This window comes from Polyodon spathula, unplaced genomic scaffold (assembly GCF_017654505.1).
Source record: "Polyodon spathula isolate WHYD16114869_AA unplaced genomic scaffold, ASM1765450v1 scaffolds_732, whole genome shotgun sequence".
NCBI classification, from domain to species: domain Eukaryota; kingdom Metazoa; phylum Chordata; class Actinopteri; order Acipenseriformes; family Polyodontidae; genus Polyodon; species Polyodon spathula.
In genome coordinates this window covers 346,726-373,841 of record NW_024472221.1, presented here as the reverse complement: position 1 = coordinate 373,841, position 27,116 = coordinate 346,726, and the positions used below count along the sequence as shown (strand labels likewise).

The following is a 27,116-nucleotide window of genomic DNA, read 5'->3' as shown; positions in this document are numbered from 1 at the left end:
CTCCCCTCTGCCAGACAATCACAGTGACATTCTGTGAACAACTGCTGAAAATAACCTTTAATTATATTACTTAGTAGTTCGTTTTGTATAATTAAAGTTCATTAAAGATAATTAAAGAGGTAATTGCAAACAATCTGAAAATATATCTCTTCTGTTTCTATACATATGCATTAAACTTCTTTTAAGGGAAGATAAACAGCCTTATATCCGATACTATACTCAAAGGCAAGTCTAACACAGAGAAGGAACGGCTTATACTCTGAGCAGAGGACATGGACACAGATGGGTTTTAAGAAGCACAAGCATACTGCGCTCTGGGAAATGATGCAACAGGCAGGGATGAGGCTCAATTTAACAATCCACTTTGTCATCACACAGTATTAAGACTGAAGCGAATGGTCGTCTCTTACCTGCCACACCCCAATGACAGCATTGGCTACAAGGATCATGAGAATGACAATGGGTTCCACAAAGGCAGTCATTGTGCTCTCCTCCCCTCCTTCAAACAAGGCTAAGACCTGCAAGAAAAAGCAAACACTGAGTCAAATACAACTTCAAGAGGACGTACTTCTGACCAGGGATGGAACTGATCATGCTAAATGATGCAAAGCCTTGCTCACCTGAAATGTCACCTAAAGAGTCATCAGTATACATATTTCATCAGCCTCTTTATATTTATTGATTCTGCAGGCTTTACTGGGATTTTAAACTGTAACCTGATGGCAGGCAATGCTTTTCGTAACGCTGCTTTATACATCCACACTGTAACGTCGTCACACTCACTCCCATAGAGTGCGAGGCACAGGTAGGGTCCTGACACTTTCTTCACGAGAAGTGCACTTCTATTGTTGTGGGAGGATATGGAAGTGCTTCAAGTGAGCTTCAAGTCTGGGAAATTAAACAAACTGCAACAAAATGATCAGGGACTTGTGTGAAAGTTGTCATGCTTTTCAAAAGACCTTTTCAAAGCCAAGCTTCATTAGTGAAACAGAGAACAGAGCTATTAATTCAGAGAGTCTTGGATTCATTACAACGCGGACGTGGGTGGGTGTCAAAAAGGGTTTCCCTTTCTACCACCCGACCTGTTATTATTAATACCTGGATTTAAAAACAGTAAAGTTCCCATACCCCATCCAATCCTTTAGTATAAAAGCACTAAAAGGCATTTGGTAAAGCAAACAGCTACCTGTCGATAGCAATCCACGCTACAGAGATACTGTACTAGTGCACCTCTTATCACCCCTCTTATCACCCAAACTGAGCGGTATGAAATTACCTGTCCTGCAAAGATTGCCTGTGTTGTTTATCATTCGAACAGTGCATGGTGTGACACAGGTCCGGAAAGAGCAGTTCTAAAAATACAAGGGCACTCATTTAGGATATTTAAATTTAAAACAGGGAAATTATTCTAAAGATATCCAAATCAAAGGCCAGATGGGGAATAAAGCTCTAGTGTTAGCCCTAGTAAAACGGTACATTTAGAGTGCTGCTCTTAAACCCACCTAGCTGTGTATAAGCCTGGACCAACAGCTAAAGCTGCATAATGATAAAGGCACTGTATAAGTCACTTCTGTTTCATATGTCCCATTCCAAGTTTCATCAAATTCAGATGGGCAGTTCTGACTGCAAAGATTTCACTAGTCCAATCAATCAGGAGCCAGATGCAGAAGCAGGTCCCCTAGATTCCGATACCCTTCAGAAATGCCTGTACCAAGTTTAAACCCAACTGGAACACTAGTGCTGTTTGCAGTTGATTCAGAACAGCTCTTGTCAAGATTCTCAATAAAAAAGGTCATGCTATTTAAAAAGGTGAAAAGGACAAAAGCCTGCAACTCAGTCACAATTTCTTCATTTAGTTTTCACCCTGTCGACAGCAGTCGATAGGTTCCTCCTTAAACTCCGGTTTTACTTTGAAGGGCCACTTTATTTCCCTGTTGAGATGTGCCAGACAGTTTGTCAATACAGGACACCTATGGATCCTTCTGTTAGTATCTGTCTGAAAACTCTGTTGTAATCTGTAAAATGGCCTTTTAGCCATGTGTCTTTAGATCATGGTTTTCTATTCTCTCGTTTCATTGCTAGTGGCGCTGGAGACAGGGGTGCCCTATTTATCTGCACAGCTGGTGCACTATGTGTAGCAGCAGCATTCCTCTACTGCTCTGGATTTAGGAATCAATCAAAATCTGCTTCCCATAAAAAAAATCCTTCTTCAGTTGTGTAGGCATACTTGTACTGAACAGCTCCCAAAGAGATGCTTTCATTAATAAGCCTCATTACAAATCATTACAAACAAGATACTGTATTAAAACTTTTAACTACGAGCTTAAACAATGTATTTGATTCCGACTTCACTATTTCTGTACTAGCATAGGTCCGTAACCAATACTGGGGGCCTGAACTTGAAAGGGTTAGGGATTTCCATGCAAGATTATCATTGATAATTCTTAATGGGTCTACAGGTTTATATGTTCAAAATAGTGTGCTTTGACTTTAACCTCAAAGAAAGAACTCACCTGGGTAAAACCCATACTGTCCAAACACAGAGTTAAGAGTTACTGGGCCATCCCTGGACACATACAGATGCAGACAGAAACATAAGAGATTGACAGGGAGGAGGAAGATTTCAGATGCTCTGGTTTTGTTTCTAATGTTTTTTTTGCTTCAGTGATTCCTATCTTGACAGAGACCATTGCAGAAACCCATTCTTGGTGTACAGCACAATGAAGATCAAATATCAGCCCCAGTTCATTCTGAATTCACTGGGAGTAAATGCATTAGATTCGGGGTGCCGCTGCATTTGTGTGGCATCTAGCTTATGAAAATGCGTATTCAAGATGGGGTTATCGATTCAGGGGTACCAAGATATATATTTAGTAAACAAGCGGTCCAAGAGGGGCAGCAAATGCTCCCAAGTATCAAAAACCAGCAGTGAACCACTGCATGATTGTTATGGATAGCGTGTGTCTACCCAGTGCTTGTATCGGTTAATTACAGATAACTTTCACATCAAACATTTTATAAATGTCCTGTTCATTGAGTGCTATGAATACTGGAAAATGTTTTTTCTGCAGTGGTTCACCACAGGAAGCAGATCTATACAGCACAGGGCGTCTTTTTTTAAACCAACTTGGTTCTCTAACTCTTAGCAGATTCTTATAATCTCACTCCACCACTAATAATAATGCAGACAAAAAGGTACAAACACCTGCCATCTGCAGCACATACTTGTCGGTAAACAGGCTGTTCTTCTACGCAATATTTAAAAGCTGCATCTCCCTGCCATTATGGCAAGCAGATCTGACTAACTTGAGAATTGTCTGGCAGAGGGTGCTACAAAAGCTATTTACACTGTATGAGTTCCACTGAAGTGGTGAGTGTACAGTGCTATACCGTGCTGTTCCACATGGGTTCCTGGGTCCCTGTGATTTAGAACTCCAAACTGATCTCAGCAGAAACTAGTTTACATGCAGATTCAATAGCCACTTGCAATTCCCTTCCGTTCCTTCATAAATCAACCTCTGCACCACACCTGTCTCCAACTTAGGAAACCCTCTCAATTGTTTCAGCTAATCTACTTAAGTGACCTTTACAGCATGTGTGCCCGTTCTTCTTCCTCCCTTTGTGTGAACAGCCTTTGTGTGTTTGTCAGCTTCAGCCACTCTGGGCAATGTGTCTGGCTGCCAGTGTGCCGCACAGTTCTCAAACCTCCAAGAGCAAGCAAGACCACAGCTTCCCATTCAACAGCCTCTCAATCCAACATGAAGGTGGCATTTCAAAAAAGCCACACAGGACACTGCGTCTCTTAAATAAACTCACTACTGTAATTTTAGAACGGTAACAAAAAGCTTTTGTGCATTATATACATGCAAGATTATTGGGAAATAACTTGGCTAGTCCAGTAATGTGCTGTGGTGTTTTGAAAAGGATAGTATACAATAAATGCACATGATTCATGAGTTGCATATAAGAAGTAACCCATGGCAGCTCAGCTATGCATGCAAAACACAGAGAATGAGTCACATTCCAAAAACGACTGTTCTGATGGTAAGACTGCCCTGAGTAAGTGTTGTCATATCTTTCCTGTGGCCTGCACTTTTTGTATGTTCCTGGCTGTCTCCGAGAGGACTGATGAAATCCTCAAAACAAAACAAAAAAAAAATCACAAATCTGCTCTCTATATAGCTAGAAAGCAGTACAATGTTAATATTTACCAAAAAAAAGCTTCATTTTCACATCAGTTTGAAAACAATGATCTAATTGTAATTACAACAAGCTATGAAACCATGCGGTAAGCACAGAGGAATGTGAAATCCCACCCGCCCCCATGTGTTTCCAGAAGGAAATGTGGACCATCTCCCATAAGTTCTTGCTCCTTTACTAATGAGCCGTGGCTCCCTTGCGTCAGAATAAAGATAAACAAAAATCCTCAGTGATGGAAATCTATATGTATTTTACTTAGCCCCCATATCCTAATGCAAATCTCTGCTTTACAGAACAAAACCCTACCCTCCTGAGATACCAGCTGTCTGTGACACTGCAGTGCCCTCCTTAACAAAGGGGTAGTCGTGTGTTTAAAAAGCTCTGTCCTGCAGAGGCTTCCTTCCACTGTCATCTTAAACAAGCTGCTACAGTGAGGCCATTGCCAAACACACCAGTAACAGCTCTGACAGTGCCCCGTTGTCTTGGTAACAAGAAAGCTGAATGAAGCCGTCTGCCTGCTAGAACATTCAGGGTGGTTTAAAAACAGACAGGGTCCAAAATACACTTTTTAATAGAGCATGGGGGAAATTCAAGAACCACTTCACTCCCATTGGCAACATTTTTCTAGAAAGATCCAAACATTTGTTAACATTGCGAAATGGAAGGAGGACGGTGGGAGGTCTCTCGTTCATCTTCAGTCCTGCAGAAAGCTTGGTGGGCTACAAGTCGTATTTTTGGTCCTGTATCACAATCCGATACATTTTGGAACGCACTGATAGACAACGCACTTCAATGCCAGGACAGGTGATGTGTCTTGCAATACAAACTGATTTATTTCAGGACGTTTCGGACTAAAGCCCTTCTTCAGCTCATTTAAACCTTTTGTACACTTTTTTTTTTTCCATTTTTGTACCCCTTTACAATCAAACGGTCCATAATGCCTGGTGTGGAGAGTGTTATTGCTTTTATGCTACAATGTTACAGCACAATTCATTATCATTTGTATTTATTGATTTCATTTGAATTTTGTTAAGTATCCTTAATGGGCTTCTGCCAGAGTTTTTGAAGCTTGCATGGCAGGAGTATTCCAATAATCTCCGACCAGAAGACATCTTGTGAGGGTTACAACTAGACTGAACTCCTGTAGATGACAATGCAGCTGGCTCTCACAACCCTGAGTTCCTCTCTGCAGTTTGAAGCTGATATCTTCTTCTGCCATCTTCAGCCTGAAATTGCTTCCTGTACTTTACATGCTCCATACGTTGCATCAAATGTTTTATTGAAGGGCTTTGGCCTCTTTTGTACAGATCGAAAACATTACAAGAAATGCCTAGAACAGGAGTCTAGAACTCCTGCAGAGCCACTGTGGCTGCTGGTTTTCGTTTCAAACAATCTCTTTTACTTAAGTGAACCAATTATTGGCTTAATTAGTCAAGATTAACAGGTGTTCCAGATCTTTAGCCGCTGATGATGTAAAGACACCTAGAAAACCTGCTGGATCGGGGCTCTCCAGGACCAGGGCTGGAGACCCCTGAGCTAGAGGTTATCAGGGAGTAGCCCTGAACAGGACCACTTCAAAAAACAACAGCACCCCTGCAACAAAAAAAGTTATAAAAGTGCCTTGGGTTTTAATTTGAAATCTGGTCACAGGCAATAAGGTCTATGAAATCTCTTCAATAGGACTATATCTGCTGGTGCATGCAACATTTTTAAAAGTATCACTGAAATCTACAATCTTTTTGTAGCAAATAACACTACAGTAGGTACCAGACACTATGCTGTAAAAACACATTTCCGTAAGTGAATAACAAGTCTGACAATTTGCATGAACCTGCCTGATGACATCACAGACACGCACCTGTAATTACAAGAGGCTATTCTTTCATTGTTTGGTATTAACTTCAATCTGTAACACTGCCAAGAAGTAGTTTATAATAGAGTTGTGATGCACAAGCACTAAAAGCACTGAGGCTTCAGACAGGTTTCACTTTACAGTACATTACTTTGTAAAAACAATTTGAGATCCCCGATACAAAACTCAATAAAACTAGTGAGGTATAATCACACTTCCTTACTGCACAGCAATAAGAAACCTATACAATCAAATGACAAACATTTCAGAAGTCTGCCTATCCACTGGACTTGTCTTCTGTATAGAGGTCTACAGCCATGGTTTTGCATCACCCTGCAGGATTAACATTTTTTGCTTCATAAAGTCGAATGAAACCTGACGAATAATGTTATGTTACCTTTTTGAATTGCACACCACTTTGTAGTTTTCCATATACTGTACTTAACGGAAAAATGATTACATGATGTTAAATAAAAGATCAAAATTACGTTTATAAAGTTTATTTGTATTATATCTCAATCCTAAAAAATTCTAGGTGATGCAAAACAACTAGCTGTAGCTCCTGTTTTCAATACAAAATGGGGTCTAGTCAACTGATCTAAACCGTGGCAGAGTGAAGTACAGATACAACTTAAGCATTACAAATTGGGTCAAACTGGCATTTTACTTAATGTACTTTGGTTGGTACATTACTATTTTTGTAATGATTTAACAACTGCAGTGTTTAGATCTGGCACAGTTGAGATTAATCAGCCCCTGTACTTGTTCTCCTCACTCATTGCACACACACTGTGGTGGTAAAAACAACAGAAAAGTGGAAACACAGAGCGATACCACAGCTGACAAATGACTAATGCAATAATGCAGTAATCACTCTAACTCCTGTGGATGCACACAATCCCCTGTCGCTGCAGCAGTTTGATACTGCTGTGTTGCCTCAAGCCTTGTGAGTAGAACAAGGTCATATTTCAGGAGAGCTCAAGCTGGCTGCGTAATGAAGCCAGTCATCTTTCCAAGCAGCTCTTCAGATGTTAACCTTTTGTTAACAATGAATTAGGATACTGTTATTTAAGGACAAACTCAAGGGGTTCAGGTACTGGTTTTATATATAAAGCTGAGGGAACACAAAGCCACTTTTTCAAGAACAGTGGCTTGAAACCTGCTTCCAGGAGACCAAGTTTAAGGCAACTTTGCAGCATCAAACCCTGAGTTTCCTCTGGTGTGCCATGCAGTGGCCTGAAACCTAGTCTCTTGAAACCAAGTTCCAAGCTATAAAGCGGCTTTGTGTTCCCTCAGCTTTAGCCCTGCTGTCTACCTTTTGAAAACATGGTCAAAGTTAAAACCATTTATTCAGCTGCAGGACACTGTGGGGGCAGGAGAGCTTCTGAACGGACAGGGTGATGGCTTACCACCCCTATAAAGGTCGGCTAGGGTTAAGAGTCTTTGGGGAGAGCAACTGTATACAGAAACTAAGTGACGAACACACCCTGTTTAAAGCAAACTCAAACCAAGAGAGAGACTTATTTGCATTTAATAACAGTGTGTGTAGAAGCAGTAAAACACGCTGTTCTGCTAATTCATTTCATCCCCCTCTTTCACAAAGCTGTTTTGCCATATAAGGCGTTTGTACCATAAAAGGGGAGGGAGGCATCAACACAGTTGAATCATTGCAGACTGATCCCGTCGCTTCCTTACCCAAGCCATCTTACAACTGGTTAAAAAGCTAAAATATCGGCACTAGTATTGGCTTTATTGCTGTATGTAATTGTACAGAGTATGCCATGTTAGGAAATACCCGATTTAAAAAAGTATTGCATGTTAAATATACTGAATGTCAAATGCATTTACAGAATGTGCACTCATATAAAATTGCATTTCTTTCTGGAGGCAGTGCGGTCCAGTGGTTAAAGTCCAGGGCTGTAACCAGAAGGTCACTGGTTCAAATCCCACCTCTGCCTCTGACTGACTCACTATGTGACCCTGAGCAAATTGCTTATCCTTGTGCTCCATCCTGCGGATGAGATGCTAAATTAATGTCCTATTGTAAGTGACTCTGCATATTACTCACAGTTCACAGCCTACCACTGTAAGTGGTCCACTATGAAAGGCGCTATATATGGTCAGTTTGCATTAAAATAAAACTGCTGAAGTGATTTTGATATTACTGTTCAGTTGTGGTCCTCTTACTGCAGGTATTACTACACTACCCTGACTCAGTTTTACTCCTACTTTGCTGCACATTCAAGTGGGGTCCTAATACAGTACCTTCTGCACAGAGAGTGGAGCTCCAGTGTGGTGGGGCAGGATTTTAAAAAACAGGTTATTGTATTGAACTTGCAGTATAGTAATGACAGCTCCAGTAGCAAGTGATTTTCAAATGAAATTTGTTAATAAAATGAATCAGTTCAGGCTTTGAAATTGAGTTGATGAGGTCGTTAATGAGCGCATTTCTCGTTAAAAAGCTTAATTGTCGCAGGTCACGTACATCACTTCCTGTCTCATCGACTAGATAAGGGGAACGCGTTAATCAAAATGCATATTAACGAGATGAAGAGAAATGAATGGAAGCGTAATTCGCTGTTATGGAAACTACGAGCGTACAGGGAGACGGCTCTCCCACCTGTGAGCAGCAGCCAAATGGAAATAAAAAAATAACGGGAATATCTATTTTGTGTAGAATTTGTAAACTTCATTTAAATTTGTGCATTTTCTCATCCAGAACGTGCATTTATTTAGAACACTTCATATACAGAATGCTGATTTACGATTATCTGGCGTGTGGGTATACATCAAACAGCACGGATTTAAAATTTAAAAATAAATAAATAATGAAATCCCACTTGTCATTTATCCTCATTGTGGTGGATACTTTGCCCCAGCTTACTATATACAAGTCTTTCAATGCGCACTTTGCAATCTTGGCTGTGCAGGCTATGTAGGCTTGGCTGGAATTTACTTGTGTCTGTATTTTAGTATGTACGATTGTAGGCAATAAATAAATACAATTGAAGTCCCATTTGTGTTTGCAGTTGTTAGTTATTATACATGTATACCATGTATGTAAGACTTCATTATATTATGCTTTTAAAATTACGATAGAACTCCCTAACCCTACACATTTATGTCTATAATTAATTGCTCGGTGAGGTCCTCTAATCATGCAATTTCTCTGGTACTCTTTGCTATAAATAAACTCAGCATGATTAGAAGTAGCCACTGAACACTTCCAGTATTATAAGAACATTTTATATGCATACAAACCTCTGATGGTGAACATTTAAACATAGTGTGGTGGGAGTCTGACAACATTACAAATACGTTTAGGCAAAATCCATGTCAAAGATGCTGATCACATTCCTAGTGGATCTGTGTTTCCTTGTATGCCTGTTCTTCGTTCTTGTGTGGATTAGACACAGGTGTTAAAAGCCAAGGATGCATTGCAAATCCGCAACCACCTAAGGAAACTTTACTGTAATATCTAATATGCTGTTTTCTACACCAAGATTTAATTATTTACTCTTAGGTTTCTATTTGTATAATTCAAATAAAAGCTACAGTAGAGGTCAGCTGGCAGATAATGTACGTATCCACAGTTCAGATAGGCTACAGCTGCATTGATAATATCCTGGTAGTAACTTTACACTGGGTGCAAATAACTGTATATCATTTTAGTAATACAGCAAATGTCCCGTAAGGTTACAAATGGTTTAAACAAATGAATAAATCTCATTCATAACCACAAGTATAGAAAAGGCTAAAATTTACACTTTACAAGTTAATTAACACTGGAGTTATCATTTACGACCTTTTAAAATCCTGCCCATTGGCTTCACTGAATTTAAAAGCGGAAAATAATGTCTGCACCTGCAGAAAAACGATAAAGGTCTCTCAGAAATGCGCCGTGACCTCATTAAGATCTGTAACAAATTCCCCGATTTTCAAGCTGTGGAGATCATCGGCAAAGTTGTTAATGATGTTCATATGTTCAGAAAAGTCAAAAGCTTGAAATAGGTCAGGACCTGGCAGGGTGGCTCTTTACTGCCAGAGTCCTGGGTGAGCCTAGCCGTGCCAAGTTGTGCCTAGCTGCGCTTAGCTGTGCCTAGTTGTGCTACAACAGCTTGAAGCCAGCCAGGCCTGTGAGGTACACTAGACCGGCAGAGACAGCTGCCAGCCACAGAGAGAAAAGCGTAGACCGCTACTTACGAACGAGACGCAGGCTGCCAGGAGGAGAATCCGCACCAGAAGATCCTCAAACTGCTCAAACACCAGCTCCCATAGCGACTTGCCTGCAACACAGGAATGGGATGCACGTTCAAGCTCCCGCAGAGTACAGAAACACCAGGGTATTCTGGTTAGCTCTTCGCATATACACTGGTTTCAACACTGATGTCTTGCTTGTTTATTCAAAGGCATTTGCATGGAGTAGTCATGCTGCTAAATCTACACTAAGTTTACACAGGCTGGAAGTACATTATAACGATGTTGCATCTAAACTTCCTGGCGGATTTTAGAATCACCAAATAACTAAGATCTTTCAATCCGCAATAAGGAAAGCAATGCCATTAATAAAATATTGGCCACTGGTAGTGTGCATAAGGTCTAATCAATTGATCTAAACAGTGGGGAATCCTTTTTATGTCTGAGTGGATATTTTTTTATGACCTGAATACAGTTTGGCTGTGGTGCCTATTCCAAAACATGATAAATGATGAGCAAATATGTCAGACTATGATAATGGACCATCGCAAAAAAATATGGACACATTATACAACTGATACAAACATGCACAGCAGGTTATATACAGTATATTCATGAGGGGATGAACAGACTTCCCCTTGATATTTGTACAAGCCTGCACCTGGTAACTCATGTTAAAAAAAGACACCAGCTTCACTAAGCTTGTCTGATGTTTATGTATCACCCCACTGAGCTACGTGGAGTAAACAGGATACCCAGGTTATATAAGATATGATCCAGTTCCTTACTGAGGGGCTGTAGCTGTCATCAAGCAGACATGACTTCATGGATTACTCAATGTAACTCGCCCTCTCCACCTCTGTATCCTGCATGCACCCTCCAATACTAACGCAACGGGGAAGAGTAGAATCTTGTTTACCTATGGGATTTATAGTCTAGTTCAACAGGACCTATTTTGAAAAGCCTATGGGAAAATAAAATAATTAAGAGACTGGGAAAATCAATATTTACCTTTTTCTGCCGGCAGCTCTGTTGGTGTTTCAAACAAATCCCAGACGAGCATGTAGAAAAAAAAAAGGGGGGGGGGGGGGGGGGGGAAGAGATGCAAACATTGGTTATTCTGTGAATTTGAAGAAGACAGTGCACCATGCCTACTGTTTCTGTTTTCAGAATAAAATAGTCAATACACTAGTGTCATTTTTTTCATAAAAATGGCCTTTGAAAATGCAGTGCTGCTAGGGTTAGGGTATCTTTCTATTCTCAGCACTGTGGTATCATGTGGTTTTATTTGACTTGTAGGTTGTAGTATTGCTGCACCCTTACCATAGACAAGCCAGCAGCACAGCAGATTCTCTGAAACTTTTAACAATGGTAACACCCTTTTCAGCATGATATGGTCCTTGCTGTAACAAATGCTACTGAGTGGTTTATACAAGTAAAGCAGGAAAATGATGGAAACATAAGAGCACCCTTATAAAAGTTCCAGACAGTAAAAGCATATCAAAGTGTCGTAGTGAAAGCATGGTAATGCATAGGTAAGCAGTGTAAAGAATAGCGAGGTATGGTAAATGCATGGTATATAAACCAAAGGGAAAAGCATGGTTAACATGCAAATATACCGTGCAAAAAACACCGTGCAAGAATACTGTTGCCAGCTTTTATACGGGCAAGTCCTGAACATTTTAACCAGGAAAGATTTTTTAAATCATCTTTTTTTAGTTCTTCAGAGAAGTCAGTTGTGAGATTAACTGAGGCCCTGCTTTCCTGCTTTCTGGCCTGACACACAGGTACAGCCCTTCACAGATTCCAGTCTGAAGAATATACCAACAGTATCAGCACCAGAGTTCACTGACACGGCAACCCCAAACCAAACCACCGGGCTGCACAGCCCCTTTTACACCACGCGGTTCAGGCGTGCATCAGAAAGCACATTTCAAACCAACACAGGTCTCCCGCACAACAAAAGGTAGGTCTCACCTCACCACCTGGGTCAACAAAAAACAGGCAATACACTGGTGTTTGACCGCACTGTGGTAGAAACTGCAATATGGAAGGTTTGAGTTAATTTCTAAAAGAGAAACTCCACAGGAGACTGCCAACATTACATTGCACATTTATAGACTGCTTCATAAACAGGTCAGGCAGCCAGGGCTTGTCAATAGCCAGAACAGAAGTTATCTGCAGTGGCAAATTCCATTAATCATCCAGAGGCCCAGGAGCAGATTTTCCATTAAAACTTTCCTTCTGTGTACTGTATTAAATGCTATTTGTGGGCACAGGGGAGCTCGCCACTGATACGACACATATGTGCTGCTTCAACACACTGGACTGCTGGGGTTTGCTACCACTGAAAAGATACAAAGCTTTTCTATCAATTTTTCTTCTTCTTGGTTTTGGTGATGTGAGTTTAGAGCTTACAAAAGGGGCCGCTCTATTCCCACGCTACAGTTTTTCTTTCATATCTGCGTTATGGCTACAGTTAGGAGATTAGGAGATGGTACAATATCAGCAATGGTTTTGCTATTTAAAAATTCTTTGCAGGAACACAGTATTAGTGTCAACACCAGCTGTCGATCTGCAAAATGCTGCCAATAGATTTCACCCACGAGCTCCTTCATACACAGTCTAGTATCTAGCTACAGGGATGACTCCTATTGCATAGCAGTTTCACCCATTCCAGGTTTTACTATGAGCTTGATTAGCCACAGTATGTAGGTAACAAGCTGAGGTGTGCTGTATTAAACTCATAGTAAAACCAGGAATGGTTCGAGCTGCTATGCAATGGGAGCCTTATTTCCATCCCTGAGCTATATAGGTCAACGGGACGACAGCCACAGAATATGGAGCAGCGGCTCATAGCACATGTCCATCTCATCAGGACCTGAAAAACAGCTCAATCAAATATAATAGCTCAGTCAGTAATACTGTGAAAAAGCCACCTTGGCTTACATTAACATCATGTTCATTCTCATTATAATGCCTACATATACAACTATGATTATTGTTTTGAAAACATGTCTCACGCGCCCCTGACAACCAGAAATACCATGTCTTGTCAGGATGATGAAGTACGGTGTGCCACTCAGTTCCCACACAACATGTGTCAAGAAATTAAACATTCACTTAGTTTAAGCAAAATTGATAGAGCTTGGGCCATGAGCTGTATATTCTCACAGAAGATCTGAGACCAGATATATGCCTGGTTTGAGAAAAAAAAAAAATCAGAAACACCTGCCATAACACTGTCAGCAGGGCTGTAGGGCCGCCAGGACTGCAGTGCTTCATCGCAACACGACTAAGGCTTTTAACTGGTTCTAGAGGGATGTGTGACTGTTTCTCAATAGTTCCTTCAGGGGTGGAAATATCAAGCGAAGTCTGTTCTCCACAATAGCTCACTTCATGAAGCATCAGTATTTTGGATCCAGAAGCACCTGCCAATCGAGCCTCTATTATCATCCCTCAAGCATATTTGTACTCTTGCCTATCTTGACTGAATCTGGCTTGAAAGATTATATATATATATATATATATATATATATATATATATATATATATATATATATATATATATATATATAGAGAGAGAGAGAGAGAGATCAGAATAGATGTATATCAGATTTTGTAATGTGCTATATTTGGTGTTTCTAATGTACTTTAGGCATGGCTTGGTACTTTGTCAGGTCAGTGGGTGTCTTTGTTGGCAGCTAAGTTCAGATATGATATCCCAGGCTTTATCAAAAGCTTTCTTTTCCTCCCTTGTAGTGTGCATGGTAACGCGGTGACAGATCTAACGGGAACTGATCATCTCAATTTATTTAATAAAGATCAGATTGGAGGATGTCCAACAGATATGCTAGGCTTCATACCCAATAAAAGTATGCCATTCGCCGATCACTGGGAAGACACTTTTAGGTTTTGATCTTGACATTTTTACAAATACAGCAGAACCTAAGAGTTACGAACCCCTTGGGAATGGAGGTTGCTCGTAAGCCTGAAATGAATTTTCAATGGTTTTAATAAAATGTGTGCACCTGCTATCTACACCCTGGTTCAATCTGGCGAATAACACAAGGACACACCACAGTAATTAAATACTCACATTGTTATGAGTCGAAAGTCTTTAAAATGGTACCATAACGGAAAAAAAGGCTACATTTAAATGTCCAGGAAAATATGCATTAAAAGCAGTGCTTGCTTTTATTTTATTTTAAACAATGCATTCGTGTAGCTTGCTCATTCAGCCTCCTTTGGCTTGAAAAAAAAAAAAACATGTGCTTTGTTTAAAACTAAAATGTTCCTAGAAAAACTGCCCACGCTTACTTTGAAATCTGCCTCACAGCTGTCTGGATACATTTGGAATCTGCCTCACCTCTGTATGGATACATTTGTTGGTACAGTAATTTTGCCTTCTTTATGACCAAGCTGTTTATACAGTAGGAGTGCCTATCTGACCATATTGCACGCATCGTTGAGTAATCAATCAATCTATTTTATAAAGCGCCTTTCATAGTGGACCACCATCACAAAGCGCTAAATGCATACTTCAGTAGACCGGTCATTTCGGAACCGAGGTTCTGCTGTATATAATTAGATTGTACATGTGTATGTTCGATTTTATCAGTTAATCACATATCTGAACAGTCTTGTATGAAACTAAAATACCCCTTAACATTCAGTAAAACAACAGGGGCAAGGTTTTCAATACTAGAAACCTTCCGAACTTGTAAACACATTTAAGGGACCCTAGATGAAAAAAAGGTTTGACTAAATGAAAACTGACACATTATTCTGTTTTACTACACTTTGGGTAAAGTGCAAAGATGTGTGATAATAAGTGAAATATGATAAACACAAAGTACAAGCATTGGATAATAAACACCAGGTATCAAAGATAGTGTGCAAATGCAAAGAAATCTTGAAAAGCACGAGCTCTAACTGCCAATGCAGATTATTCCGTTATAGTTATCTGACAAAGAACGATGTAATAAGCTTGAAATAGTTCTCCCCACGGGCAGTATTTCTTGTTTTCGTTGAGCGTTGTCAGGCACCGTCAACACAGGATGCGACCAATCATTTTGAAATGAAAGCTCCCTCCTTGCAGGAAAAAAGAAAAAAATATACAATTTGTATTGTATTTATTTATCCAGGATAGCCAAGCTGTTCTTTTCTTTCATGTGTGTAAGAAGGGTCTGAACTCTAGGTGTGTTGGTATAGCGAGTCAGTAGTGTACCTCTAGCACAACACCAACAGCATGTAGCACAAGCTTTATTTTAGGAAAATGGGGATCTCAAGATATTTGTCTAAATGTGTTACTGTTAATTACTTTAACAAACATGGTGCCCACCGAAAAGACAAAGGATGACTAACACAGACAGCCGCGAGTGTGAGGGGGGGGGGGGGGGGGGGGGGGGGTCAGGCAGAACACCAGAGGCATCTGAAGAGCCTGTTCTGAATTCCGATCTAGCTGCTAATTTGTATTTTAATTCTGCAATTAGTGTATATGCTTTTACAAAGCGCCAAGGCTATTAGAGAAAGAAAGGTATACAGGGGAGAAAAAAAACTTTAATCCATTTGTCAAGCCATTAAGAGGAATATGTCATTAAAAAGGAATTTGTCTGTGCACTGCTGTACTTGAAGAGGTATTTAACAAGGTAGATGAAACACAAAGGAATGAATTTAATGGCTAGATTGTGCTGAGGCTAAAGAAACAACTATATTATTCTTCATGGCGAGAAAGTCTTAGATGCAGCTAGCTGACCCAACTCTTAACAGTAGTTGCTATTTATCGTCCAGCAGTGAGCTACTGCATTCTTGCAATATTTGTTCCACAAAACACACTGTGTTGAAAATGATACTAATACTAAAGGGTACTGGGCTGGGCTTCTAAAAAGACTCCTTAATGCTGCTTTATCAGTAGTGAGGTCAGAAAGCATATTAGTGTCGCGTATGCGTCCCCAATCTGTAGATTATATATAACAATGACATGGGGCAGTCTAGAAATAGACCAGCTAGGGGGTTGGAAATGGACGAGTTACCGGCTCTACTGTGCCTCTCACAAGGGTGAAAGGAAAGATGATTTTGGACTCAGAGAGCCAAGGATGTTCTTTCATAATTCGATTATACCCCTGAGTGCAGACTAATCACTGCGTGCCAATAATAGGATGGATAAGCACAACACTGTTAAACCATTACGTTGCTGCAAGACTATTTTTATACAAACGGCATGCGGCAACTCAGTTGGTTTTTCCTGGAAATATTTCAGGTAAAGAATAAAAATGACACCATATGGAAAGAACGCTGTAGTTCTTGTTGAGGCAGGCTGTAGTTCTTGTTGAGGCAGGTGCCCAAAACAACCCTCTTCCACCGTCAGGAACCACTGCAGTGCTGGAAAACAAACCCTAATGACACAGACACATTTCAGGGAGGCGGGTAACTACCTGCAGTGCTGGAAAACAAACCCTAATGACAGAGACACGTTTCAGGGAGGCGGGTAACTACCTGCAGTGCTGGAAAACAAACCCTAATGACAGAGACACGTTTCAGGGAGGCGGGTAACTCAAGAGTAAAATTCTGGAGGAAAAAAAAAACAACTGTGTGCAGTTCTGGTCACCTCACTATAAAAAAAAAGACATCACTGCACTGGAGAAGGTATAGAGAAGGGCAGCGAGGCTGATCCCAGGACTTCATGACATGAGCTGTGAGGACTGGTTAAAAGAATGAAGTCTCTGCAGCATGGAATAAAGAAGGGAAAGAGGGGAGTTGATTGAAGTCTTTAAAACCATAAATCATCTAGATAAAGTCAACCCAAGACACGACTTGAAATGCAGCACAGAGAAGAACAATAGGGCATAAATGGAAGCTGAGAAAGTTTAGAACAGAAGATAGGAAGCACTGTTTCACACAGAGTTTTATATGCATGGAATACTCTAACAGGTGAAGCAGTAGGATTTAAAACACTGGGAACATTTAAAAAAAACACTAGATTCTGTACTTTTAAATTAGCCCCCCAGTAGGGAAAATGGTGTGACAACAAGGGGACAAGCCTTGATGGGTCCAATGGCCATTTCTCATGTTCTTATAACTATACAGTACAATTACAATACCAAGGTATTACCCAGATGAAACCACAAACCATTAGCAGACCAAACAATTACCAGCAATGGTCACGAACAATACAGAGTACAACTACACAAGTCTACTTTATTTAAATACTTAAAGTACTTTTAAGTGGTTCTTTGGAAACAAAGTAACTAAGCAGTATTTCAGTAGTACCTTCTTATTAGAGTAGGGCTGTATTCCTAACAGTTAAAATTTGTTTTAGCAATGCACTGTATTTTAAGTAATTCAATTCTTAAAAACCAAAGTATATAATGTATTGTTGAAATAGTCTTGCAGGTAAATCAGTTAAAACAGCAGGACATTGGCAAACCTTTACTCGAGGAAAGATCCAAATATTCTGACACTACAGAGAATTGCGTGGTTTTATTTCTGTCACTGGAGCATCATAGGCCCAGAACCACGTCTTCTTTCACACGTAAGCCTTTTCCCTACAGCTTAAATTCCCTGCTCTGTAATGTTTTTATTGCTGCATTGCTAACTGCTTCCTGGAGTTTTTTTTTTTTTTTAATGACAGAGGCCTGCTGGTAAGGAAAGGGAGGAAAGCAGGGTGGGGTTGGGGTTCCCTTCTCAGACTGGAGCCAAGGATTCCCTCTTCTGGATTGTGTCAGTCGGGCCTGCCAGGGCACATTCCAGAATACAGACTTCAACACGCCTTCTTCCACTGCATACTCACACACACGCACGCACACTGCAAAACAAGAGCCAGCCTGTTTACACACCAACAAAGGTGCACAAGCCATGGAAAAGGTTCCCAACAACACTGGATTAGGTTCAAGCCCTGGATTTAGAAAGGGAAAAGCTACAATGATTTAGTGAATTATAAAGCACATTACCCCGCTGGTGGTACAATAGGAGGGCAGTGGGGGAGGTTTGGATCTCTCTGTCTCTCTCCATGCTTTCCCTGCATTGGGTTTCATCCGCCTTCCATTCTGAGCTTCAAGACCTCTGTTGTTGGCGATGCTCTTTTGCAATACAGCAGCGGCTATGGAACCCAGTGGATGACTAGTCTGTTACCATGGCAATGTTTTTTTACGCCAAGTATCACAGTACCTGTCTAGTCAGTCAGAAAGACAGTCAGTCTGACCCAGCCAGACTATTTCTCAAGGGTTAATCGTATCTTATAATATGCAATAGATACTTTTTTCCAGCATTTTTCCAGCACTACTACTTCTATTATTATTTTGTTAAACAGCACCTAATTACATAGTGCACAAGATAAATGGCTTCTCCATTCTCCCATGAAAGGTTAGGAGCAAGGGCACTGGAATTAACTAATTATACATGTAATCTTTTATCTGCATTCATTTCCCCGAGCAGATTCTTGGCTTCGGGATCTCACAACATTGCCACTCCAAGGCTGAGCTACGAGTCTCGCTGGGTTTGTACTGCTTCCAGTCATTGCCCAGTCTCGCTTAAATAAAAAACGTTAGGGAAATGATCAGCCTTTTTGCCTGCCATAATAAACAGGCCTGACTCAACCCATAATCAAATGAAGTGTAGGACGCAACTAATGAATGTAAGACTTCTAAGGGGATATAGCATTAACCAGTTATTGACTGGACTGTATCAGTGAATGAATGACAACCACTCAGTGAAGCTGCTGTCAATGGAGCCTAGTAAAATAAACGCTTTAGTCTCGTACACAAATGGATCGAAACTTAATAAAAAATACTTTTTGCATTCATTTGGGTGTCACTTTTCAGATGTATTTTAAAAACCTTTTTTTTTGCATAAAGCATTCATTTAAAAAGAATGTTCTGATTCAAAAGTAGACTGTTTCTCTTTCTGCATGCTATTTTATTTTTTTTTTGGTTGGTTTTTGTGATGGAATGGTTCCATGACGCTGGATTTTCTCATCATTTTTCTCCGTCGTTGTTTTTTCTGCTTCACGGTATAGTACAGAACAACGGTCACAGGCACATTTGCGCACTTGTCGTAAGGTAGACAGCATGACAATATTTATGTCTTTTGACGTTTAACAATTTCCAAAAATGTTGAATTTCATGTTCTGCGATCAGCACTGCTGGCATTCTCTGCAATGATCCGCTTGTCACTTTCACTAAACTTGTTATTTTCCAATATGCAGATCTGCAAAGAGACAACGTCACTGAAGTGACTCCAGGGCAACTTACGGAATTAATGGAACCGTGTTTTTCTGATGCAAGCAAATGCACGGCTTTTACCAGCTGCTATTAGAATTGCAAATCCTAAGGCATGCTGCGCACTGCTGCTCTGTGGGCATCTGAACACACAGACCCACCAATCTGAACAAAGCAGGGACAATTTCAGCTTCTACAATATATCACTGTATCCCTGCAAGACATCTCTTTAGACAAGATGCACTGCAGCGGTACAGCACTGTAAATGCATAGGAAACAGAAGTAAAGACTATCAATAGCATGGTGAAGCACATCTAAGCATAGTAAATCACAGATATGTGTGGTTTTACAACAACAAAAAAATGCATAGAGTAAAACAAGTTGGTCTATAGTTTTTATAGGGGAAAATATACCGCTGTCCTACACTAGATCTAATGAGATCAGAAAGACAAAATCAGAGCGCCAGAGACTACAGTCAACAGGTCAAAGGGGTTACCTTAAATGGTCATGGTATTTTGGTATTTGGTATTTTGCACCAATGCACAGTGGCAGTACCACGATACCCTATCAGGACCTGTTTTCTACCGTCTCAGAACCACTATGCAATGCTGCTCTGAATCCATGGTGCTGACAATGCTGTGGTCTGCTAATGGTTTTGCTGGGGTATCTTTGGGTAATACACTGGGATTATAATGGTATCTCAATGGGACTTTTCTGTAAGTAACTGTACTTGTACTATATATTAAATGTATTCTGCGCTATAATCTGTACTTATAGAACAAATAGACATCTGCAGTCTATTGTTTTGTTGTAATGGTCATCCACTCACTAAGAGAAGTGCACTTTTCTGGTCATCCACCATCTTGTAGGCTCTCTCAATGCACACTACACCCAATTTTCATACAGATGTTAAAATAAATAAACAGATTTCAAGAGTGACGTTTCTCGTAGTCTTTATAAAATACAAGAACGTCAGTGCTTTTGTTTTGTTGTCGTTCTGTATACGTACAGCTCCTTTCCCTAGTGCTGTACACGGATGTCTCCAACACAAAAGCCCTTCAGGCTCTCAGTTCATCTCTGCAAGCTGTAATTACACTCACACAAGTCACCACAAACTGCAAATAACTTCAAATGTGCTTTTGTCCTCACAGCAAGCTCAATGCAGGCATATCTTTATTTCACCACAATCAGATTAACCACAAGTATCATAAGGAGCTGAACAGCCAAAAGATCAAGAGCCGCCTCTGAAGCTTTTGAATGCATGTGGAGGCTAAGACAAACAAAGGTATTCAGTTTTTATCTCTGGTCAGTTTTTTAAATGTATCTGAGCTTCCCTATATTTACCATAGGAAATGTAGTACTTTACAGTTTTCCAAATGTGTTCCATATCATTATACTACACTGCCTTCATTATGTTTTACTACACTTGTGCCTATATTACCATGGTATACTGCACACAACTTTAACAAGCGTTGCATTGGTTTCTCCTTCCTCTCTGACTTGCACAGTCTCTAGACAGCTTCTTTCAGATATCTGGCACCAACATTACTTCACTTATTTCCAGCAAATCACATGAAAATTAACAAATAATAGGTGAACAGACCTTGTTTGCTTACATTCCCCAAAAGGAGTTTTAAATGACTCCCGTTTGCCACTTTTGTCAGTTTACACTCCTGCTGTGGCGTGGTCAGCCAATGCAGAGTGCTGGATTGTGGGATTGGCACAGGACAAGCGATGGGGAGCGGGTCCCTGTGATGGCACCACAATGCTGAATGAGCTGAGGCCTCAAGCACACAGCTTTACAGTTACCCATAGTTAATTACCCATGTGATCGTCACATATGGGCTTCAAAAGCAGCCCCTGTGGCCCTCTCTCGGCTTGCTCTGTGCCAGTACCAAAATACAGCACTCCACCCAAGCCAAGCGGCTTTATCCCAGTCCTGTCTAAAGGCAAGGTAGTTACAAAATAATGTACAAGCCATCTTTACCGATCCCTTCTCCCCACAGTACCCTGGGATTCTGTTATCTTTACTGATCCCTTCTCCCCACAGTGCCCTGGGATTCTGTTATCTTTAGTGACAGTATTATTGAGTTTCTTGCTTCACAGTAATATGTGTGTTTGTTTTTTTTTCACTTTGTCCTTGTGCTATTTTAAGCAGTTATGTTTTGTTTGATTTTAACAGTATAGTTACAGTGCTAAATGTTTGGTGGTTAACAAAATATTTCAATCTTATCTGTACTGGCACTAAAGTTCGCCACGTGTTACTTTTATTTTTAGAGAAGTGAGGCTGTCACGTTTTACAATGCAGCAGTGGGTTCAAATAGCCAGCTGCACATTTGATTCATTCCAATTCAAGTCACTCGTACTTCTTTTTTTTTTTTTTTTTTTTTTTTAAGAGTAACTCTGCCCCTCTACATCACACCCCATGATGGCTTTAACACGATTTAATTTGAATTCCACTTAGACAGCGTGTCATTCTACAGCTTAACAGACTCATCAACCCCACGCCCCAATGTTCAGAGTGCTCAGTCTAAAAGTGATAGCTCCTCAGTCATGCAGCAGAGGCATGTCACATGATGCGCATCAAGGAGACAAGGCACTGCTTAACATGTCACTCACTGCACAGCATCAAGAAGAACGGAGCAGGTAGCAGGTGTTGATAGTACAGAGTTGAAACGTCTTTTCAGAAAAACTGATCCTGTGCTTACTGTTAATACAGTAGAGTAACTAAACAGTACAGGGATGAAAGCAAGACTCCAATTGCAAAGCAGTTTGATCCATTTCTGGTTTTGCTATGAGTTTAACAAGACACACCTGTTTGTTAGAAGCTAATCAGGCTTGTAGTAAAACCAGGTATGTGTGAAACTGCTATGCAAGAGGAGTTATTTCCACCCCTGCAGTGTTTGGATATGTATTTAATATTCAGTATTTATTCACAGTCAATTATAAACATAAGTGTTATACACGTGTTGTCTTATACATTTTAAAACTCCTTGTAGGAGTGAGTCCATTATATCTCAGAGCCTAGTCATGAGTTTGCAAATTACTGCACCAAACCTATACTCGCTTTCCTTATCGGGGTGCTGGAAAAGACCCAAATCAATTCCCTTACAATATCTCAGATAAAGCTTCCTTCCACTGCGGTTATGCGTAGAGAGGTCTCCAAACTAGACCTCCACTCCAACGGGAGTGAAGGCACCAACTGTTCTCTTACTGAACTTTCAAACCAAGATTTAGGCGTGCAAATTAATATTAAACCATGTGAGACAATGTGGTTAGTTACAAACTGCTTTTAAATTACTGCTATGGAAAATTAAACATTTCATGGGTGCCCCATAAAACAATGCTGTATTTTATTACAAAGTTTCACTTCAGTACTGCTGTCATCCAATGATAGGTTTTCTTTTTAATCGGAAATGGGTAGCTACACTAATCAATCATAATTTCCTCCCATGTATTAGCAAAATTGCATTTAACTGTATTTAACCAGCCCCATTTTTGCCTGTGTGTACACACTCCATATTCTCTGCCTGACTTGCTGCACGGAGCCAAACAGTGATGCAGTGACTAATGCATGCATTGTGTATTACAAGTACACATTTGTAGAAACTATAATATTGGTATCCAGGTTCAAATGTTAGTGGGGGAAGGTACCCCATTATCATAACCAGCTCCACTAGAATTAACTTTGCAACAGTTCTGAAAAGGAAAGAATTGGCCACTCTTGTACACAGCGTACAAATCAGCTATCAGCGATCAATAACCAATACTTTACTTCACTGGCAACCAATGTAAACCTCTAAAAACTGGAGTCATGTGGAGGCACGATGAAGTATTCGGGCAGCCATGTATCTTACAAAGATTAACAGTTAAGCGTAACAAAAACTGTGTTGAAATTGATATTTGAATATTATTTTTTAATTTTTTTAACTTTAATTCTCTAGTTTTTCTTTTTTTTTTTTAATGCAACAGTAGTACTTTTCTTAAGCCAGTGCTTTTCTTAAGTTAAACAAACGATACAAAGGGTGTCTTTGTACCAATGGGTTTTATAGAGGTACTTCGCCACACAGCATCAGAAGCAAGTACAAATCTTCTCTGTGTTGCGTTTTACAGCACTTCGGCCACAGCTGTCTGTGTCAGTAGTAAAACGCTTGCACGCGTGCTTTAATGGTAATATCTGTCCACCAAAGTGGCAAATTAGCTGTGAAAGTCACTCAGTCTGTTCAGGGATGCCAAAACATTTTAACAAGCAATGCGTGCCACAACACACAAACCACAAAAACACATTTGGCAGCTTAAAGGATTTAAAACTAAGAGGATACAGAATGGTAACATTCTGCAGTGGCAGTTTTATCAATAAATGCATTACTGCATGGCTCCAATGTAGGTGACTGAATAAAGGGAACTCGTCTATATATATATATATATATAGATATATATATATATTATATATATATATATATATATATATATCACTATAAACTAAAAGAAATGACTGTGGATGAAGCTGTCTGTAGTTGTCTATTTCAAGTCCAGAAGCCATGACATAAAACAGCAGCATTTCCACATCTGGTTAGAATGAGCTGTAACTGTTTGGCCATTTAACGCAACATGTCAGGCATGTACAGTATGGAATAAAATGTGGGCTTACAGTTGGGTTTAAAGAAAACGGTCAATTGTAACCTATAACATTTAGCATCATTTACAACAATACCCAACATATTGCTCTTGCAAGTTTACCCTTATAAAAGCGTACCATAGTAAAAGTATAGCAAAGATTAATAAAGCATAGGTAACCAAGAAGAGCGAGGTATGGTAAATCATATTAATAAACATGGTAAATTATGGTAAATGCATAGTAACCGTGGTAAAAACATGATAAAATTGCAACAAATAGAAATGCCATGCAAACATACTGTGGTGAAGGTTTCCTGGGGTATATACATACTACAAACGACAACTCATATAACAAACAGCGCATGCTTGTCTTTGTAATGGTATACACACGTGTTGCTAACTCATCACTCCCTTTGTCTATCGGTGGTAGGTTGGACTGGAGGAAATGTGTGTTTTTTTTTTTTGTTTTTTTGTTTTTTTTGTTATTTTAATCTTTAATTTTTCTTTTAAAAGGGATTAATCTACGCCTGGGAGTTGATTTGAAATGCCACCATAAGAATTTGTGTTATATAAAGTTGAATTAAAATGTAAACACCAGGGCAAATGCATTCACATTGTTTAATTATTCAAGGTGTACGAAATACACTACGCTGTTAGTATACAACATACACAGCATCCGAGATACTCCCCACATAGCATGGCGGGTTTCCAGAGTAGTTCTTAGTGTCACAGCACCCTCGTAAAACTTGTACAGTGCAGCTTTGGACGATCCAATGATTAAGACATCTCCTTAACCCTCAGAATGCTGCATCCTTTTCAAAATGATTCAAAACTAAATTTTATAGAGTTGTGCTATAAATGCGATGTTTGAATGCACACACACACACACACTAATGACAAGTTCAAGCTGAACAGCTCAGGGCTATAAAATCATCTCACTTCTGTATCACTGACCGTACTTATGTAAATCAAATATATTGTTTGTGTTCTAGTCGCTTACACGCTGTCAACTGCCCAAAAAAAGAAAGCAACAGCTCTGCTGCCGATGCTGTATTGTGCAATTATAAAAAATTATCTCCAAACAAAATCAGTGAGCAAAAAAGATGAAATGTTCACTGCAATATAGAGCCTACACACAGAGTGCTGTCACTAGCTTCATATTTTATTTTTGGTCTGCGAATTACTTATATTACAGTACCTGATGCACTACGCCCCTTCCTCGTACATGTAGGGCGGGTGGGATGCAAACCACGCGAAAACTGCAGGGCATTAGAGATGCAAGCCATTGCATTGTGTTTCAGACAGTCAATTTTAACAATCCTTGACTCAAACAACTCCCTAGGTTGTAGAGCGCTATGCATTGTTCACCCGTGTTTCTGCGGTAATTTAGCAAAACTGGTAGCAGCTAGGCTTTGATGAGTTAAAATAAGTGTTGCCTATGTAAAGTAAACGACAGCTCACAGGTACATTTAGGGTTGAACCTTAACTGATAGGACACACTTAAGAGCGTAGGTATTAATTCCTACCGCCAGGTGGACGCTTAGAACCACAGCAAGATCACTTTTACTGGCCCCTCGCAAATGTTAAATTTGCCACAAGGTTCCTTTCCGTGTCATGCAAATTAGAACACACAAACATTATATATATATATATATATATATATATATATATATATATATATATATATATATATATATATATATATATATATATAATATTCAGTATATATTGTGCTTATTAAAGCAAAACGAATTAAGTACAGAAAATATATACATGTCTTTTATAAAACGAGTATATGCAAAATTTTGATGTATGAAGTTTGCTTGACATTTTCTTTGTGGTGTGTGGTGTGTGGGTATATATATATATATTATATATATATATAATATATATATATATATATATATATATATATAATAGACCTGGTTCAAGCAAAACGTTTTGCAAAGCCGCTCGCGTCGTCGGAACAGTTCACATAAGTGTAGAACCCCCGTGGGACAACGTACTTTCCATTCATGAAAGGTAATATGTGTGTGTGTTAACACACACACACAGACACACCAACTAACAAGCACTCACCGTTTGGCCCAAATTTCTCAAAATTCCTTTTCACTTGCTCAGTTGTCAGCCCGGTATTTTCATTTACCCCGAAATTAGCTACAACTTCAGATGCCGATTTAATGTGTGCGTTCTCCATCTCCGCAAAGAAAGGGTGATTATTACTCGAACTGATTTAAACCCCCTCTCTCTATCTGCACCCTGTATCGCAACAGTCCAGCGGAGGATACTGCGAGCAACTGCCACCTGCCCCAGAAGCCAGCAGCTTCAAAATCAGCCTCCGAAATCCGTGCGCCGTGTGCAGGTTGGTATCGTCTTCCCCAACCGATAAGATCTTTTGCTCTACTTAATCAGAAGGTATGTTTGACTCGAGGGTCCGCCTCCTTTTTTTTTAGCACTGCCCTTATTTTTCTATTGGCTCGTGTTACCTGCGATTTGTATAGTAAAGCGTGAACTCCTGCGCGCGTCTGGGCTTCCTCGTCCGTGCCAAAGCCTCACTATTGTCAATGGGCATGCATATAACACGGCATTTATTAGTTGAGGACACTCCTATGCTGGTAACACCGGTTCCTCTCGACAGCCGGTGTTGTTTGCGCGTCTGTTGGGGAAGCTAAATAGTTAAATGTTGTGCTCGCTGTATACCTGTTGCTTCGTAAGTGTCTGTCAGCCCAAGTTTCAGCAGCGAGCAGAGAGCGAGCGCGCACACACGCACAGCCACCCTCTTGATCAGCCCTTATTGGCTGTTGTGTATTTTTCATATTTGCAAATACAGAATCATAGATCTTGTGCAACACTTCCTCGGAAGCAAGGCGTCTTTAGTTTAGACTTGTTTAGTTTTGTTTTGAGGCCGCCAACGAAGCAATGGAGTTAGTAAGCTAACTGTTTTTTTTTTTTTTTTTTTAAAGTTGCAATATTCGTTGAAAAGTTTTTTTTTTTTTTTTTTTTAAATATCAAAGCAAAGGATATCCTTTTGT

General features: G+C 39.9%; 1 protein-coding gene across 1 annotated transcript; it reads right to left on the bottom strand.

Moving 5' to 3' along the window:
- Positions 1-380: 380 nt before the first annotated feature.
- LOC121308534 (sarcoplasmic/endoplasmic reticulum calcium ATPase 1-like) lies at positions 381-26,827 on the bottom strand. Its single transcript, XM_041240984.1, has 4 exons — positions 26,164-26,827; positions 11,261-11,278; positions 10,256-10,338; positions 381-518 (listed from the first exon to the last, which is right to left on the bottom strand). Exons 1-4 carry the CDS (start codon positions 26,279-26,281, stop codon positions 381-383), a joined length of 357 nt encoding a protein of 118 aa, XP_041096918.1. The 5' UTR covers positions 26,282-26,827.
- Between the last annotated feature and the right edge of the window lie 289 nt (positions 26,828-27,116).

Bases quoted from the DNA above. Each gene is read 5' to 3' on its own strand.
- LOC121308534 (XM_041240984.1), bottom strand. From the start codon at position 26,281: ATGGAGAACGCACACATTAAATCGGCATCTGAAGTTGTAGCTAATTTC. The intron at 519-10,255 runs GTAAGTAGCGGT...TTTTTCTTGCAG, and splicing joins TGGCAGCCTGCGTCTCGTTC to GTCTTAGCCTTGTTTGAAGG.